Raw genomic sequence first — 16190 nt, forward strand, 5'->3', positions numbered from 1 at the left:
CCACAAACATGGGCTCACTGCCAAACTTCTTTGTCTGTGAAGTGAGTGCCTTGATCAGAGGCAATGCTGTGTAGAATTCCATGGCAGTGGACAGGGCACTCTGTAAGCCTGCAGATGCTTGTTTTAACGGAAGCACACTTCAGTAACAGTGTCCCTTCTATGATGGAGAGGGGCTCAGTGCTCATAGTAGACTGGACACTCAGCAGTGGCCACAGCCACACCAACCATGGTGAGGGGAAGGCTGTTACTGAGCCAATGTATAATCTCCATTCCTGCCACTGTGAGGACTTTGTTCAAGGAGGTGGAAAAGCTACTAGCGCTATGGGCTCCGGGGAGGCCACTGTCACTGGGGATGGGGAAGCTGTCTCTTTACGGCTTTGTCCATCTTCCCATGGCCCCATTCCAACTTACAGGGTCCCATTTCCCTCCAAGCAATCTCCTTACATTAACAGACAGCCTGCATGGCTATAACCCAGGCAATCACAGGATGAGGCTCTGTATTTGATTTTCAGCTCTGCTGCTATAGGAGACAAGGCTCTCCTTCTAGCCCAGAACTAGAAGGTCCTAGGTCTTTACATGGCACTTAAAATGGGGCTTCAGACAGAGACCCTAGCACAACCTGGGAGTCCCTCTGGGAGCTAGGTCTGACCTCCAGGAGGCAGAGGTAAGGAACCAAAGACTTGCACACTGCTGGGGAATCAGGCGAGATGCAAATGCTGCCAACACTGCGTGGCAGTCACACACCTCTTCCGTCCTGGAGCACATGGAGTCACGGGAATGAACAAAGCACACCAGCTCAACACTTCTACCCAGGTGTGGTCCAGCCTGTCCCCCACATGCAGGGGTCCACTCGGCCTCCCTCTGGAATGCCCTCTCAAACTGGGGTCTGTCATACCCTTAAAACCATCTTTCCTCAAGCCATTCTGTCAGGTAACTGTGCTTCAGCACTCACTAATCACCAGACAATTTTTACCTACTGGCTCTTCTCTGAGGACTAATGATCCAAGTCCCATCCGGACTAATCTCTGAGCCTATAACTTCTACAAAACCCTCCTGCTTTAGTCTTGCAAGTGAGTGGGTGACCTGAAGGTACTGACCAGTCAGTCACCTCACCATTACAAGTTTCTTGAGCATCTACCAGGTAACTAGACTTGGGTAGGGTGATAAGGACATCAACTGGCCCTCCAGAGAGGTGTCCTATTGCAACCAGAAGCAGCTCAGAGGGATCCTGGGCTGAGGAACAGGGTAACTCTCTTGGGGAGGCCAGGAAGGCTGCTGCTGCCAGGGCAAAGCCAGGTTCTGGGTCAGAAGTCAGACCTGGGTGAGGAGGAGGTTGGCAGCAGAACTGGGAACAGGGGCAGGAAGAAGAGTTCCCACAGGACAGCTGCCATCTACCCTAGCTCTCCACGATGAGCCGAACCTGAGCCACTAAGTCATCGGTAGCCCAGGCTGCAGACAGAGGCTTGACTTTGCACTCAAGGATCAGAGTGGAAAACGCACAGATGTGACAGGAAATCATCCAGGGAGTTGGCTCCATTCATTGCATCATGTTCATTAAAAAATATATTTTAGGCATGGTGGTACATGCTTGTAAACCCAGTCAGTGTTGAGGAGGCTGAGGCAGGTGTGTCATGAGTTCAAAGTCAGTCTGAACTCAAAAAATAAAAAAGGGAAGAAAAAGAAAATGATGGTAGCTGGGCGTGGTGGCGCAAGCCTTTAATCCCAGCACTTGGAAGGCAGAGAGGCAGGTGGATCTTTGTGAGTTCGAGGCCAGCCTGGTCTACATAGTGAGTTCAGGACAGCTGGGGCTACAGAGAGACCCTGTCTCAAAAAGACAAAAAAAAAAAAAAAAGGAATGAAGGAGTTAAATAAATAATGGAAAATGACATATTATGAAATATACATATAAAATTTAATCCCTTTGGTTTAAAATATATGTTCAATGATACAATTAAAAACAAGTAAAATTGATTTCATAAAACAAAATATAAAATATTATTGTATAACCCATATCCCATATCTTAGAAAACCAGCAATCTAGTTCACATACATTAGGCTATTTTAGCTTAAGATTGTAGCTAACAATCCTACTTATACAAATGACCTATTCTAGTTCCCTGAACCTAAAAGAGACCCGCAATTATATTTGTTACAGTTTTTGCTATAAAATTACATTTTAAAAGTTTTCTTAAATATTTAAATGTGTACAAAACACTCCCCTGCCACAGTAATATAAGTTCATGAGTGTTTTCTAGTATTGTAACATACAAGGTCATCAAAGCTTTGATGCTCTAAAACACAGTAAAGTCAAAGCACTTCTCAGGCCCATTTTGGGTTCCATCCCTGGCTCACAGTGGTGACAGTAGTGTGCTGTGACCCTGTTTTTCATTCTGCATGGGCACAGCTGGCTGACACTTGTATACACCACAGGCAGCAACTGCAGTCGAGTCCTCCTTTCACTCCACTTGCTAAACAGTGCAGAAACCACGAGGACATTCTCAAGAGCAGACAGATTCTGTCACTCAAGATGGCCTGGCTATGCTTGTGTTTGGGAAAACACAATATTCTATCTGCTTGGTCCATATTATCAAAAATAACTTAACCTCTTCTTTAGGGAAGTTTTCAAGGTAGATCTTTCTGTTTACCTTCACTATCTGTACACAGATACTGTATTTATATATTATATATTTATATCAGACACGTATGTACACATTTACAGACAGACCTTCAAAAAGATATTGCACTTATATACAATTCAGCTTTAACTTAACTAATTTCACACTATAACCCATTTTAAGTTCTTCATAAGAGAGGCAGTTGATATGTCCAAGGAAATTGCAAGGGAAGGTTCCAGTAACGTGCCCTAATAGTAAACATTATTGGGGGATGAGAGGTGGAGGGAGAGAGCTCAGCCCTTCACTGCTCAGGGGCTGGGCGCACTCCCTGAGGCAATCAAGTTAGACTGAGGTCAGGCAAGAACACAAAACCCTCAAAGCCAAGCCTACTGCCTTCCTGACTCCCACTAGCCAGCTGACCACCGCTATCATGGACTCAAGGCCAATCTCCCAAGATTGTGAGAAGTAATGTAGCAGAAAGCCCAAAGGTTCCCAGAGTCTGCTAAACCCCAGGATAAAGTTCTCACTTTTAGTTTCCTAAGTACATTAGAAATTCAAACACATCGATAGGTGGATTCTGTCCTGTGAAAAACACCAATGCAACATATTACACACAGCTCCATCTCCTGCATGAAAGGAGTCCTTTCCCTGACATCACTGTGTCTGCAGAGTGGGCACCTGGGCTCCTTCGCTGGCTGACAATAAGATCTGTGGAATACTTTCATGGAACTCCCACTCCTGGGGGGCTGAAGGCCCCATGCCTTAGATCTCTGTCAGGGTGAGTTTGTACGATCCGCCCACGTCTTCAATCTGCAGTTGGAAGGTGTCTTCATTAGAATAATGCTTCACAATGTTGTCATCCATGTTCACCAGGATCCTGGACAAAGAGACAGGAGATGAATCTCCACCACCCCACTCAGCTCTGGAGTGAGACTTGGATTTACCTGAGCTCTGCACTGACCTGTGAGAACACTGCTAATACCCTCCTATGCCACACCTGCCTTATCCTGAAGATGGAGAACCATGGTGCCTATGTCTGTGGCAGGACCAGTGAGAACTGGGGTGGGAGGGAGCCGAGACAAGCATTCCAGGGGTGGATGCAGGGGAAGACAGGAAATGCTGCCTGTTTATCACTTCTGAGAGTGCTCACTCACTAAATGGGACCCAATATGAAAAAGTAAACTTGTAGAATATGCGTTGTCGAGCTTTAGAAAGTGTACCAGTATAGGGGTTGGAGAAACGGCTCAGCAATTAAGAGCACTGGCTGATATGATTCCCAGCACCCACATGACGGCTAACAACCATCCTTAGCTGCAGTTCCAGAGGACCTGATGCCCTCTTCTGACTTCCACAGGCATTGTACAACACAGGTACACTTCCATATATGCAGGCAATACACTTATACACATAAAAAAGTGTAGGAGTAGAGCTCATCACTGTGAACTGAATGAAGTCACAGCCACTTAGCCAATCATCGTCCCAGCAGCCAATCATCTTCCCAGCAAGTTATCCTCAAAGTTTAAACAAACTACTTAAGCTTAATCCTTCCCATTAATTTTCATCTAGAAAATTCTAATTAGGATTTGGTTTAGAAATAAGACAAAAAGGTTTTGTACTATATTCTCTGCTTATCCATGGCAAAGTGCACAAACACTTAAGGAAAATAATTAATAATAATTTCTAGGATCAGTGAGATGGCTCAACAGGTAAAGGTGCTTGCTGCCAAGTCTGCCAACCTGAATTCTATCCCTTGAACCCACATGGTAGAAGGAGAGAACTGACTCCTGTAAGTCATCCTCTGACCGCCACAGGTGCATTGTGGCATGGATGTGTATACATGCATGTATACAAGCACACACACACACAAATAAAGAAATAAAATGTAATAAAATTAATTTCTGGACAAGAAGCAATGTTATATAACTTGAAATACAACCCAGGGTATGGTGTTGAAGTAGAAAGGGCAAGGACTGAGCCAGGCGTGGTGGTGCACACCTTTAATCCCAGCACTCAGGAGGCAGAGGCAGGCAGATCTCTGTGAGTTCAAGGCCAGCTTGTCTACATAGCCAGTTCCAGGTTCCAGGCCAACTAGGTCTACAGGGAGACTCTGTCTCAAAAAGACAAAAAAAAAAAAAGGTGGGGGGTTTTTGGAGTCAGTCAAAACTGGTTTGAGTCACATCAAACCATGTGATCCTGGATAAGCCTGCTGCACTCTCTGAGCCTCAGGTGTCTCATTTATATGTACTAAAACCCATCTCAAAGATGAAGTGAAAATTAGGCAAGTGGCATGTACTGCCCAGGCCAGCACCTGGCTGGGGGTGGAAATGGAGGTTTCTGATATCTTTGATCAATTTCATCACACACCCTGGAACATGGTGCTGCTGCTTCATGGCTGCTAGGAACGGGAAGGGCAAATATAGATTGTCCGTGAATAAACTGACCTTCAAAGGAAGATCAATTTTTTAAAAAACTTTAAAAAATATTTATTATTTTTATTTTATGTGTATGCGTGTATTGCCTGCATTGTAGGTAAGTGCAATAGTGTCATGCAATGCCTGAGGAGGTCAGAAGAGGCTGTTGGATCCCCTGGGACTGGAGTTACGGACAGTTGTTAGCTGCCATGTGTGTGCTGGGATTCGAACCTGGGTCTTCCGTAAGAAAAACCAGTGTTCTTAACTGCTGAGCCATCTCTCCAGCCTCAGGAAGATCAATTTTAAGTAAATAATTTAATAAGGAAAAGCAAGCCAGACATGGTGCTTCACACATGTATCCCAGCACTTAGAAAGCTGAAGTAGGAGAACTCTGTGAGTTCCAGGTCATCCAGGGATACATGTTGCGTGAGACCCTGACTCAACCCCGTCTCCAAATAAAACAACACCAAAACCCCCAGCTGGTAGCATGGATGTTTTTATGGCTGTTTCTAGCCAATGTGAGTGTGCTATGGTGTGACTATCTTCAGAGGCCACACAGAATGCCCATCCCAGCTCACCCTTTTTTGCACTTCTTGAATATTTTCCCAATCTTGTCATGGGGGACATCATATTTGTCTGAGATCTAAAAGAACAGAGAAAAACAATCACAAAATGCTATTTTCAAGCCCTTAAAAAACAAATAACCACGCACACAGAATATATAGTCACTTAACTTCCCATTTTACCTTGTTATTTACTTACTTTATGTGTATGAGTGTTTTGCCTGCATGTAAGTGTACCTGTGTGTCCAATGCCCGTTGAGGCCAGAAGGCAGTGCTGGATTCCCTAGAACTGGAGTCAGACAGTTCTTAGCTGCCATATGGGTCCTGGGAACTGAACCTGGGTCCCCTGGGTCCTCTGCAAGAGCAGTCAGTGCTCTTAACCACTTATCTATCTCTCCGCCCCACCTTTCAAAAGATTTATTTTTATGTGTGTGTGTGTGTGTGTGTGTGTGTGTGTGTGTGTATACACCCTCGTGGGCCAGAAGAGGGTGCTGGATCCCTCGGAACTGGAGTTATATGCAGCTGTGAACCACCCAATGTGGGTGCTGGGAACCAAACCTACGTCTCCTGCAAGAGCAAGCATTCTTAATTGCTGAGCCACTTCTCCCACCTCTTGTTTTCTGTTGTTGCTGTCTTTTGTTTTGTTTTGTTTTTTTGAGACAAAATCTTACTATGTAGCCCAGACTGGCCTTGAGCTTACTTTAGCCTCTATTCATCAAAGATGCTTACATAAAGAGATTATCAGGGCCCAGCCCATGTCCTGGTAAAGGGTGCTGGTATTTTCCCTAATTAATATAGTTGCCAACAAGCCACATGATTGAAAAAAAATTAATAACTGGGACAATGTGATGGATTATGTGGCCATGACTTGTTTTTGTAAATTAAAAGGCTTTGTGTTCACTCACAGAGCAGTTTTAGCTCCTTCACTGCCTACTTGCATTGCTGTGCTGTATTCGCTCCACCCAAGAAGCCAGTATCACCACAGCTTCACTCATTCAGGCCCAAGCTCACACAGGGCCCCCTCTGTACTATGCCTGCTGTGGGTCTGGCAAACAACATGCATTCATTTCTTGAAGGTTGTGGACAACAGATACAGTAACTATCCATCTTTTCCACACTCCCCAAGCTTATAATCAAGTCTGTGTGATTCTTAAGGAACAGTGAAGATGGGCATGGTGGGCACATCTGTCATCCCAGCACTCAGGATGGAAGATCACTTAGTTGAGGCCAACTCAAGCAGGAAGATCACATGAGACTCACTGTCCTCTCTTTTGCTCTGTTCACTTTCAGTGCATTTTCTGTATCTGAAGATCTACATGTGAAGTTCTTGTTCTTTTTAATTGTTTCTGCTTTCCTATCTGGATACTACACTCCATTTAGCACTATGTCACACAGGCTAGTGACTCCAGTGGCTTCTGGCACAAAGTTGGCTGTGGCAGTCCATGCCTGAAATCCAAGCAATGGAGAGGTAGAGGTAGGATCTGGGGCTTGAGGCCATTACAATGCTACATAGTGAGTTCTAGGCCAGCCTGGGTTAAATAGTGAAACTGTGTTTTTTTTTTAAAAAGACTTATCAAGTGGGTTCAGCACACCACAGTTGTCAGGAGAACTGAGGGATGTTTCTAGTCCAATTTCAATTATGTACCATGTTGACATTAAAGATTCCCATGGTCGATAGGGGCCTAAGGTTGGAAAACATCAGGATGTAGCACTAATACTAGAATTTTGGCCAAGGGCAAAGCAGAAAGGGGAGTCAACATGCACCCTTCTCCTATGCTTCTTCCTACTGACATCCTCAAGGGGACATCAGCCAGCTGTCTACAGCCCCCTGTAGCTCCTGTGGCGGATTTGTGGTTGCCACAGGTCGTGCTTCTGCATTTTCTTGGATATGTTCTGGGTAAGGTCTTGCACAGTTCAGCAAAGACAAGGAGCAAAGGCAGACTGAGAAGCTGGCATTTTTGTTTTGAGACAGGGTATAATTACATAGCCCAGACTGGCCTTAAACTCTCAATCTGTCCTAGTCTCCACAATGCTAGAGTTACAGATATGTGCCAGGTCCAAACGAGCCAGTTTTATGAATGAAGGGTTGTTTTTTTTTTTTTTTGAAACAGGGTCTCCCTGTAGCCCTAGCTGACCTGGAACTCGCTATATAAGACAGGCTGGCTTCAATCTCACAGAGTGCTGGGCTTAAAAATGTGTGTCACTACACCCAGGTGAATGAAGTTTTTATTTTTGATAGCTTCTAAGTGATTAGCTATATGAATTCTCTCTTTAATCAAGAATACAAAAGTTAAATTACTCCATAGGTTATCACAGATTCATCAGACAAACATGCAAAGGCGATCCATCTACCAGCTACAGGCTGGGCATGAGGGGCAAGATGCCCGTGTGAACAAGACAGACCTGCAGTTAAGTGAGGATGGCCCAAGGCAGGTCAAATGTGGGCAGTTCTACAAGCACACACAGCACAGCTGGGGGAAGGGCCAAGTTCCCAGCAGAGCAGAGGAACTGGAAGGTCTACTAACTTTTCAGTGGGAAGCTGAGGAGGTTTCTATCATTTTTAAAAAGGACTACAGCAAATGTCCTCCTTACCGCCTCCATCAGGCCCTTCAGAGATGGGGTCTTGAGCATCAGGGCATCGAAGACTTCTTCTGACTCCTTTCGGACATAGAGCAGCACTAGTTCCCAGTCAAGAGCAAAGAGGAAAGGCAAAGGAAGTAGTTAATGAGCAAACTATGAAGATAGATCAGGTATGTGTTAAGACAGTTCCATCAGGGACAGCAACACATACCACCACAGCCTGAGTCCCAGGACCCAGCTGCAGCTTCCCCCTGAACCGGACCAACCGAGTTTGTGAACTCCCTACTGACTTAAAATTCCCCTCAATCAATAGGAACCAACACACCTCTCTTTGGTTCCTCTATCCGAGTCAGTTTAGCAGGAGGTGGGACAACAAAGTCATCTTCCGGTCCGAATGGCCCCCTTTTCAAGGTAGACCTGTGGGTGATTCAAAACAACGTCACTACTACTTTGGTTAACTACACAGGTAGAAGGAGTTTTAATGCACAGCACTAAATACTAGACTCAAATTCCTCCCATTCTTTATCTGGTCCGAAGCAAGATAATAACTGAGGGCAGGTTCATAGGCATTTAGTGATGGACCTAGCCCACCCAATGACATGTTGGACATCTTCCAGGCTCTTCCATTAACTTAGCCACCTTCCCAAGGACAGAGGGCCACTTTCCAGAAAAATGTTATAGCAGAGGTAGGTTTGACAAGTGTGAGAGGGAAACACAAAGCCAGGCCAACGGGGGGCTGGCTCCATTGTCTTGCTGTAAGGAATCAGATTTTATGTCACAGGAAAGAGGGAATCTGAAAGTTTTATGAGATGAACTGCTATGGCCAAAGTGTGTAATCTGCATTGCAGGGGTCTCTAGACCCACAGGTAGGGCAGTCTGAGAGGAACTGGGTGACAGTGACAGCGTAGCTTCTAAGGCTTAACATATTGTGGTGTCCACAGAAACAAAAGGGCAGAGTGGACAAGGAGTGAGGGGAAGTGCGCAGGTCTGAGAAACTGCCTGCAAGGCATGTTTTTGGGGAGAGTCTGTGAGGTGAGTGAAGAAACTGTCAGATGACTGAAAATGAAGACAGTGAATGCTTGACTTTGAGGAAGGCACTCACTTCAGGAATAAGGGTTGAGTCTTAAAGTATCTGTGCATCTCATCTCCAGTTCCCAACAGGCACCTGGTGAAGGTACCTGCAGAACCCATGTCTGAAACACCAAGAATGGAAGAGGCAATGCAGGCTCAGTCACGGGAGAAGGCACAGCTGCCTTAATAAGTGTGGGCTGAGAGCCCAACAAAGTTGAGGGGCAGTAAAAACCAAGCCAAAACAGCTGGGTGTGATGGTTCCTGCCTATAATCCTAGCATTCAGGAGCCTGAGGGAAGATCTCATAAGTTTGAGTGCAGCCTAGGACCAGCCTGGGCTAGGGTAAGACCAGATCTCAAAACCAAAACCTAGGTGAGAGAAGGGAGGGCTGATGATGGTACTGATAGCTAGGCTCTCTATCACCATGTACTTTTGTGTTAGGAGAAAAAGATTTTAAAAAGCAGAACCAAAGCAGAACCTTCCCCTCCTTCAAAATTCAGTCCCAAGCCATAACGCTGTAGCCTGAATAGACTGTAGCAATTATAAACATCAAGAGGCTGCTGGGTGCAGAGCCCAAGGGAGCCAACAGGCTGTCCACATGGGACAGCAGCAAGGCCTCAGGGGGAGCCTTAGGTTCCTGTCCTGGGCTCCAAATACCTCCTCCACCAAAGGGAGCCAGGGTTTCTTGAACAAGAGACTGGTTCTGTGGCTAGACAGGGAATACACAGCATCTGAGTACAAGGCAGTACTCTAAGAGTGAGTGCCAGATCAAAAGGACCAGTGGCCACACCAAGGGCTAACTTCCCTGTGTCAACTCTAGGGCAATCCATGTATCCCTGTGAGTGTCAGTGATGGATTGCAACCTCAAATGAGAAACCAAGTTCTGTACTGAGAAAAATAAATTAGTGGATAAATGGAAAGTTTGGTGGAGAGTGAGGTATTTATGGGGGTATGGTGTACCCGTTCCCAGAGCAGAGAGGCTTAGTCTTGTGGTCACTGTGAGTGCGGGAACAGGATAAGCTGAACTGAGTACCGAAGGGAGCATATGCTGGAGGGCAGTGTGGCCAGGAGGTTAGTACTGCAACACACACAGCTGAAGTGCATGGTGAGGCCTGAGCTGAAGGTGCCACACCAAACAATGGTCTGTAATTTCCTCAATCATGTGTTTCATGAGGAGTGGTACATAGAGCCAGACTGGTTCAGACTAAGGATGACGACACCACGTGAGGCTCTGAACTGGATTCTGTGTTGCCATAAAGGAAGTTACTGGACAACCAGAAAAACTGAAATGGAGTCTGAGGCTTAAAGCATCAGTGTCCATGTCCTGACCACTGGATGTGGGGAGAGAACTTTGTTTAGAGAAACAAAGCCCAGTACTTGGGGCTTGGAGTCAGCAATTATTTTTTTATTTGAAACAGGGTCTTGCCGGATGTGGTGGCACATGCCTTTAATCCCAGCACTTGGGAGACAGAGGCAGGTGGGCGGATCTCTATGAATTCGAGAGTTCGAGGCCAGCCTGGTCTACATAGTGAGTTCTAGGACAGCTAGGACTACAGAGAGACCCTGTTTCAAAAAAAAGAAAAAAAGAAACAGGGTCTTGTGAAGCCCAGGCTGTTCCTGAATACATGATCTTTGTGCCTCAGTCTCCCAAATGCTCCCAAGTGCTGGGATGGCAGGAGGTGAGTACTATCAGGTTTGGCTGAGAAACTTACACTTACAAAGCTTAGAGGAAAATGCATTCCTTTTTCTTTGTATTGTGTCTGTAGTTTTTCCCTAAGTTTGCGATTACTTCAAAATAAAATAAGCTTATTAAAGTAAAAAAATTTAAAAAGCATAAATCTTACCCTTCACCCTCCAGTTCTTCCGAGGCAATGGAAAGAACCTAAAACCAGAAACACAGATTGCTTTTCAAAAAATGTTCAAAATATTTCACCATAAGTAATTAGTCCTAAAATGGGGATAATTTTGTATTTGACCAACCTAATACCATCTTTTTTTCTAAAAGACACAATCTTGTAGCTGCACTTTTCAATGCCCAGAGTTTTACAGCTGTCTTGAAGTCTAACTCAGGTTGGTGCTCTGTGGACCAAACCTGGTGGAAGCCTGTTAATGTAAACAGTCTATGAAAGGAAGCCCCACTAGTTCATTCACCTACTGAGCATGAGTGCTTCTGCCTCAGAACAGCAGAGCTGAACAGCCCACAGGAGATGGCAGAGACCCAAAAGCTCAAAATAGCTACTTTACAGAAAGTCTGCTGCTCATCCTGAAGCCTCTCACCAGAAACAGCTCTCCTCAGGAACTCTAAAAACCCATTAGTCCTCACAGACCTGTCTACTAAGTGCATGGAAGAGCATCTTCATGATATTTATCTAGGCTCAGTACAAAAAGAAAAGTTTCTCTGCCAGAGTCCATTTCCGGCTTTCACCACATAGCAAGGAGTGGTTACTTTTAAATTTTGCATGAGTTGCTAAGATTTAGATGTATAGCATGTGCCAATGACAGTTCAGCCACAGAAGCCACAGGACGAGCCTTTGGAAGTTCTCGCTAAGTTACAGGTATTGCCTGAGCTAAACTCACATGATTACAGACTCAAACTCCAGATTATGTTGCTATTCTGGGCACCTTTAAAATATTTTATTTATTATTTGTTATTTATTTTATGTTTATGCATGTATTGCCTGCATGTAAGTGCACCTATGTCATGTAATGTCCACGGAGGTCAGAAGAGGGGGTTGGATCCCCTGGAATTGGAGTTATGGACAGTTGTTAGCTGCTATGTGAGATCTGAGATTTGAACTTGGGTCCTCTGCAGGAGCAGCCAGTGCGCTTAACCATTGCGCCATCTCTCTAGGCAGTATTCTGGGCACCTTTAAATTAGTTATGATATGAAAGAATGAACACCAATGGAGTCTTTGGATAAGCACCATCTAGCATTTGATTGTATGGGTATCTGACCACCATGACTGAACACTCCAGAGAACAGACTAAACTGGTCAAGGGCCACTGCAGTTTGACTCCATGAAAAATGCCAGAGTGGTCCCAATGCATGGTGGTGATTGTGGCTTTAATTCAAGCACTTGGGAGACAGAGGCAGGTAGATCTCTGTGAGTTCAAGGTCAGCCTGATCTACATAGCAAGTTCCAGACCAGTCAGGGCTACATAGTGGGACCCTGTCTCAAAAAAAGGCCAAAGTGTTCCTCTTTGTCAGGCCTTGTGCTTGCAGCCTCCCCGAAGAGACTGGTCACCTACATGAGCGCCCCGCTGCAGATTGGCAAAGTGTACATCAGGAATGAAGAGGACAGGCTGGGTATCAAGATCCAGGAAGGGCTTGAATACTGTGATGTCCGTTCGTTTGTGCGAGGGAAGCAGTGGTACTTTAACGTCAGAAACTGGGGGGACAAATGGAAGTAATCAATCGATTATAGTTACAGGCTGGAAGCAATCACCAAGCATTTCCCCCAAATTCAAAAAATTAAAATGATAGCATTGTGAGGACCATGTCCTGTGCCCTGCACTAAGAGAAAAACCACCATTTACATAAAGGATTTGCTGAGTGCACTTGTAATACAATCAACTGAATGCCTTATTAAGAGCAACACAAACAGGTGTCTTTAGATCACACAGACACAAGTAGATTTGGAACAGAAGTAAGCATGGGTAGTCCTCATCTGAAAGGCTAAAACTTGTGTGAACACAATCTAGAAGTATTTCTACCTTCTTGGCCCTTATTAAATAGCTTACATTTGACTCCAGAACTTTCCAGAGACCTGACAGAGAGCTTAAGAATAGGAATGTCGCTTCTAATTTATTAATGTGGATTCTGTCTTCCCATCACCTGCCCTGGCATACAGCAGTGAGGCTTGCCCATTCCTTAGCTGCTCTCCAGTGGTACTCAGAGGGAGTACTTTGATGCCAGTGAGAGAATCCTGACTCACATGCAGTGGGACTGATACCTGTTGAGTCACAGAACATGCTAGAAGCCCAGGACCACAGATGAAACACTAAGGCCCAAAAGTCTTTTATATATAAGATTTTGTGGCTATGAATATTGGTCACATTTTAAAGAAAGAAAAATAAAACAAAGGCTTTCCTGGAGGAAGGTCTAAGCAGCTCTGTGGGTATTAGACTGCACATAAGAAGATGGCATGTATGGGAATCCAGATGTCCTGGATTCTCAGGGGTATTATCACCAGGCATACCAATGGGGACAAGCCCTGACTGCAGTGGCCACTCCTGGGGAACATGTGCTGCTTTTCAGGAAGCAGCACCTGAAAAAGCCTGAACTTGGACAATCCAAGACACTACTCTGTAGTTCTGTGAGTGAGCCTCTACCCTCATCTGGGGCACCTGGTGAAGGCAGGAATGTTGGCACCACATAGCAGCAGGGCCACGTGGCACCCACCATGTCAGCCGCTGCTCAGTCCAGCCCACATTCCATGGGGGGGCAGGCTGTGACATGGTCACCACCAGGCATTCCCTGGGAGCTGTGGTGAGCACACTTGCCTTTTCTCTTGCTTTGCTTTCGTTCTTCATCCCTGATTTTCCGCTCAGCTCCCTGAAAGTAAAAGGAGACAAGACAGAGCCTGTGGATCAGATCTTCTTTGGAAACATTCAGCTCTCTTCTTCTTTTTATTTTATTTAACATGTATGTATGTTTTGCCTGCATGCATGTAAGTGCATCCCTGTCATACAATGCCCACAGAGGCCAACAGAGGGCATCAGATCGCCTGGAACTGGAGAGGGCATTGAATTCTCTGGAACTGGAGTAAGGAGAGGGATGGTTGCTAGTCACGGAAACCAAACCCAAGTCCTCTGCAAGAGCAGCCAGTGCTCTTAACAGTTGAGCATCTCTCCAACCCCATCTCTTTCTTCTTGGGAGATGAGCTCTATCACTATATTCATAGGGTTTGTCATATCCGTTTCCTCTAAAAAGCCCATTCCTTTGCTTGAAGCACATCATATTCACCCAGTTGTCCTGGAACTTGCTATGCAGACCAGGCTGGCCTTGAACTCACAGAGATCTGCCTGCCTCTGCCTCACGAGTGCTGGGATTAAAGATGTGTACCACCACGCCCAGCAACAAATAAAAATTTTAAAACTTCTTTAAAAATATATATTTTTTTAATTTGTGTCTCTGTGTACAGGTACCCATGGTGGCCAGAAGAGGGCACTAGATCCTCTGGAACTAAAGTTACAGGCCAATGTGAGCTCCCTGATGTAGGTACTGGGAACTGAACTCTGGTTCTCTGCAAGAGCAGCAAGCACTCTTACTGTCTCTGTAGCCCTTAAGATTTATTTTATTTTTATTTATGGGTATGTGTGTATGTGTGAGTGTGAGTGTATGCCATATGTATGTGGGTGCCAGCAAAGGCCAGAAAAGGGTGTCAGATCCTCTGGAGCTGGAGTTAGAAGCAGTTGTGAACCACATGATGTGGATATTGGGAACAAGGACTCTTAACCACTACTAAGTCATCTCTCCAGCTTTTTTTTTTTCTGAATTAATGTGTTTTTTTTAAAAATTTTGAATGTTTTTTTTTAAATAACCACATGATTAGAAGAAGCATTTCATTACAGCTATAACATATTCAATAACAATTTCCAGAGCAAGGATATATCTCTTTCAAAAGTGGCTGTAAATTTTTTAGGTTAACAGTTGAATTAAATATGGTTATACAATATTGAGCTTAGTATATAGACCTGTAAGACATAAAATTGAATGAGTTTTTAACCTTTAAAAAGGATCTCCATTTCATTTTAAAATATGCTGTTTCCTGCAGAAAGACTCATTTTTAATGCTACTAACGCTTAGATGTTTGTACATGTGTCTCTAATCTCTATTAATCTGATTATTACTAGTCATGGTTGGGTCCTTGGCACCTGAGTATGGATATAAAGTCATCAGGTAGATTTCAATGGTACTGTTTATCACCTCTACTAATTAACATGAAGTAAATTTTTATGCTTCCTCCTCAAATATAAGTCATTTTTTAATTTGTTGATTTTTGTGTATGTATATCATACAGAACATCCCAAACAACCTTATTTCATCTATATATCCACTTCCCAAATGGCACCCTCCCATATCCTCCCCGTCCACTGGAGCCCATATACTCTGTCATCCCTGTTACTGTCCACTGTGTTGTTGGCTCCCCCAGCCATTCGTCAGTGCTTGTCTGTCTGCTGAGTCTAGTCAGCCTATCTAGAGATCCTTGTTTTAGGAAGATCAGTTGTTCCTCATCTAGCAGCAATCAGTTGTCAATTTTAAGGGGAGGGGGATTGATCAGCTGTTCCTCATCTAGCAGCAATCAGTTGTCAATTTTAAGGGGAGGTGGGAGGGAAGGTTATACAAGAAACCTAGGGGATAAAGGGAAAGAAGGAGCTCAAGAGAGGTGGGACCATAGGAGAAGGGTATTATTAAGGGAGAAATAGGAAAAATGGGGGCACCTTAAAGGGGTAAACCATGGTGGAAGAGTTAGACAATGCAAGAGACAAATAATGCCTAGCTAGTTTTTAAAAAACCAGAAGGAACCATATTAGTCCAACAACCTACTGACAAATTATACATAGAACTAGATCAAAGAATATATGTCTAGGCAAGGTATCTGAGAGTGTTTGGTCTTTGCCCAAGCTTTATCTACATGACACACAGGAATTAAAAGTACCAGACTGGTGGAACTAACATTCTTGGATGTTTAACAGCCATACTTTGAGGCCTATAGTAATTTGGTCTAAAGGACATAAAGGGCAGTTTTTGCTCCTTGCCCTCCTAAGTCAACTAAGTTCCAGGGGACTGTGGAGCATCTCTCAAAATGTCCTGTAACTGTGGTGAGTCACCTGTCCTCTTGATCAAGGAGGCCACAGAGACCCCACCAGATGGACTTGAACCAGTGTCCAGTCAAGAAAGAGGAGGGTCAACACAGAGGAAATATTTCCTCCATGCTTCCAAGCGAA

General features: G+C 44.6%; 1 protein-coding gene across 1 annotated transcript in view; it reads right to left on the bottom strand.

Annotated features, from left to right (window-relative positions):
• Positions 1-2013: 2013 nt before the first annotated feature.
• Grhl1 (grainyhead like transcription factor 1) overlaps positions 2014-16190 on the bottom strand; it is a 67467-nt gene continuing 53290 nt past the window's right edge. Inside the window, exons 10-16 of the mRNA XM_008850124.2 lie at positions 13743-13794; positions 12489-12628; positions 11084-11121; positions 8495-8586; positions 8182-8267; positions 5605-5669; positions 2014-3492 (exon numbers count right to left, since the gene is read on the bottom strand). Coding sequence (XP_008848346.1) covers positions 3378-3492; positions 5605-5669; positions 8182-8267; positions 8495-8586; positions 11084-11121; positions 12489-12628; positions 13743-13794 — 588 coding nt within the window. The 3' untranslated portion in view covers positions 2014-3377. The remainder of the gene's footprint in view (positions 3493-5604; positions 5670-8181; positions 8268-8494; positions 8587-11083; positions 11122-12488; positions 12629-13742; positions 13795-16190) is intronic.

Source organism: Nannospalax galili, unplaced genomic scaffold (assembly GCF_000622305.1).
Source record: "Nannospalax galili isolate Female #2095 unplaced genomic scaffold, S.galili_v1.0 scaffold100, whole genome shotgun sequence".
NCBI classification, from domain to species: Eukaryota; Metazoa; Chordata; class Mammalia; order Rodentia; family Spalacidae; genus Nannospalax; species Nannospalax galili.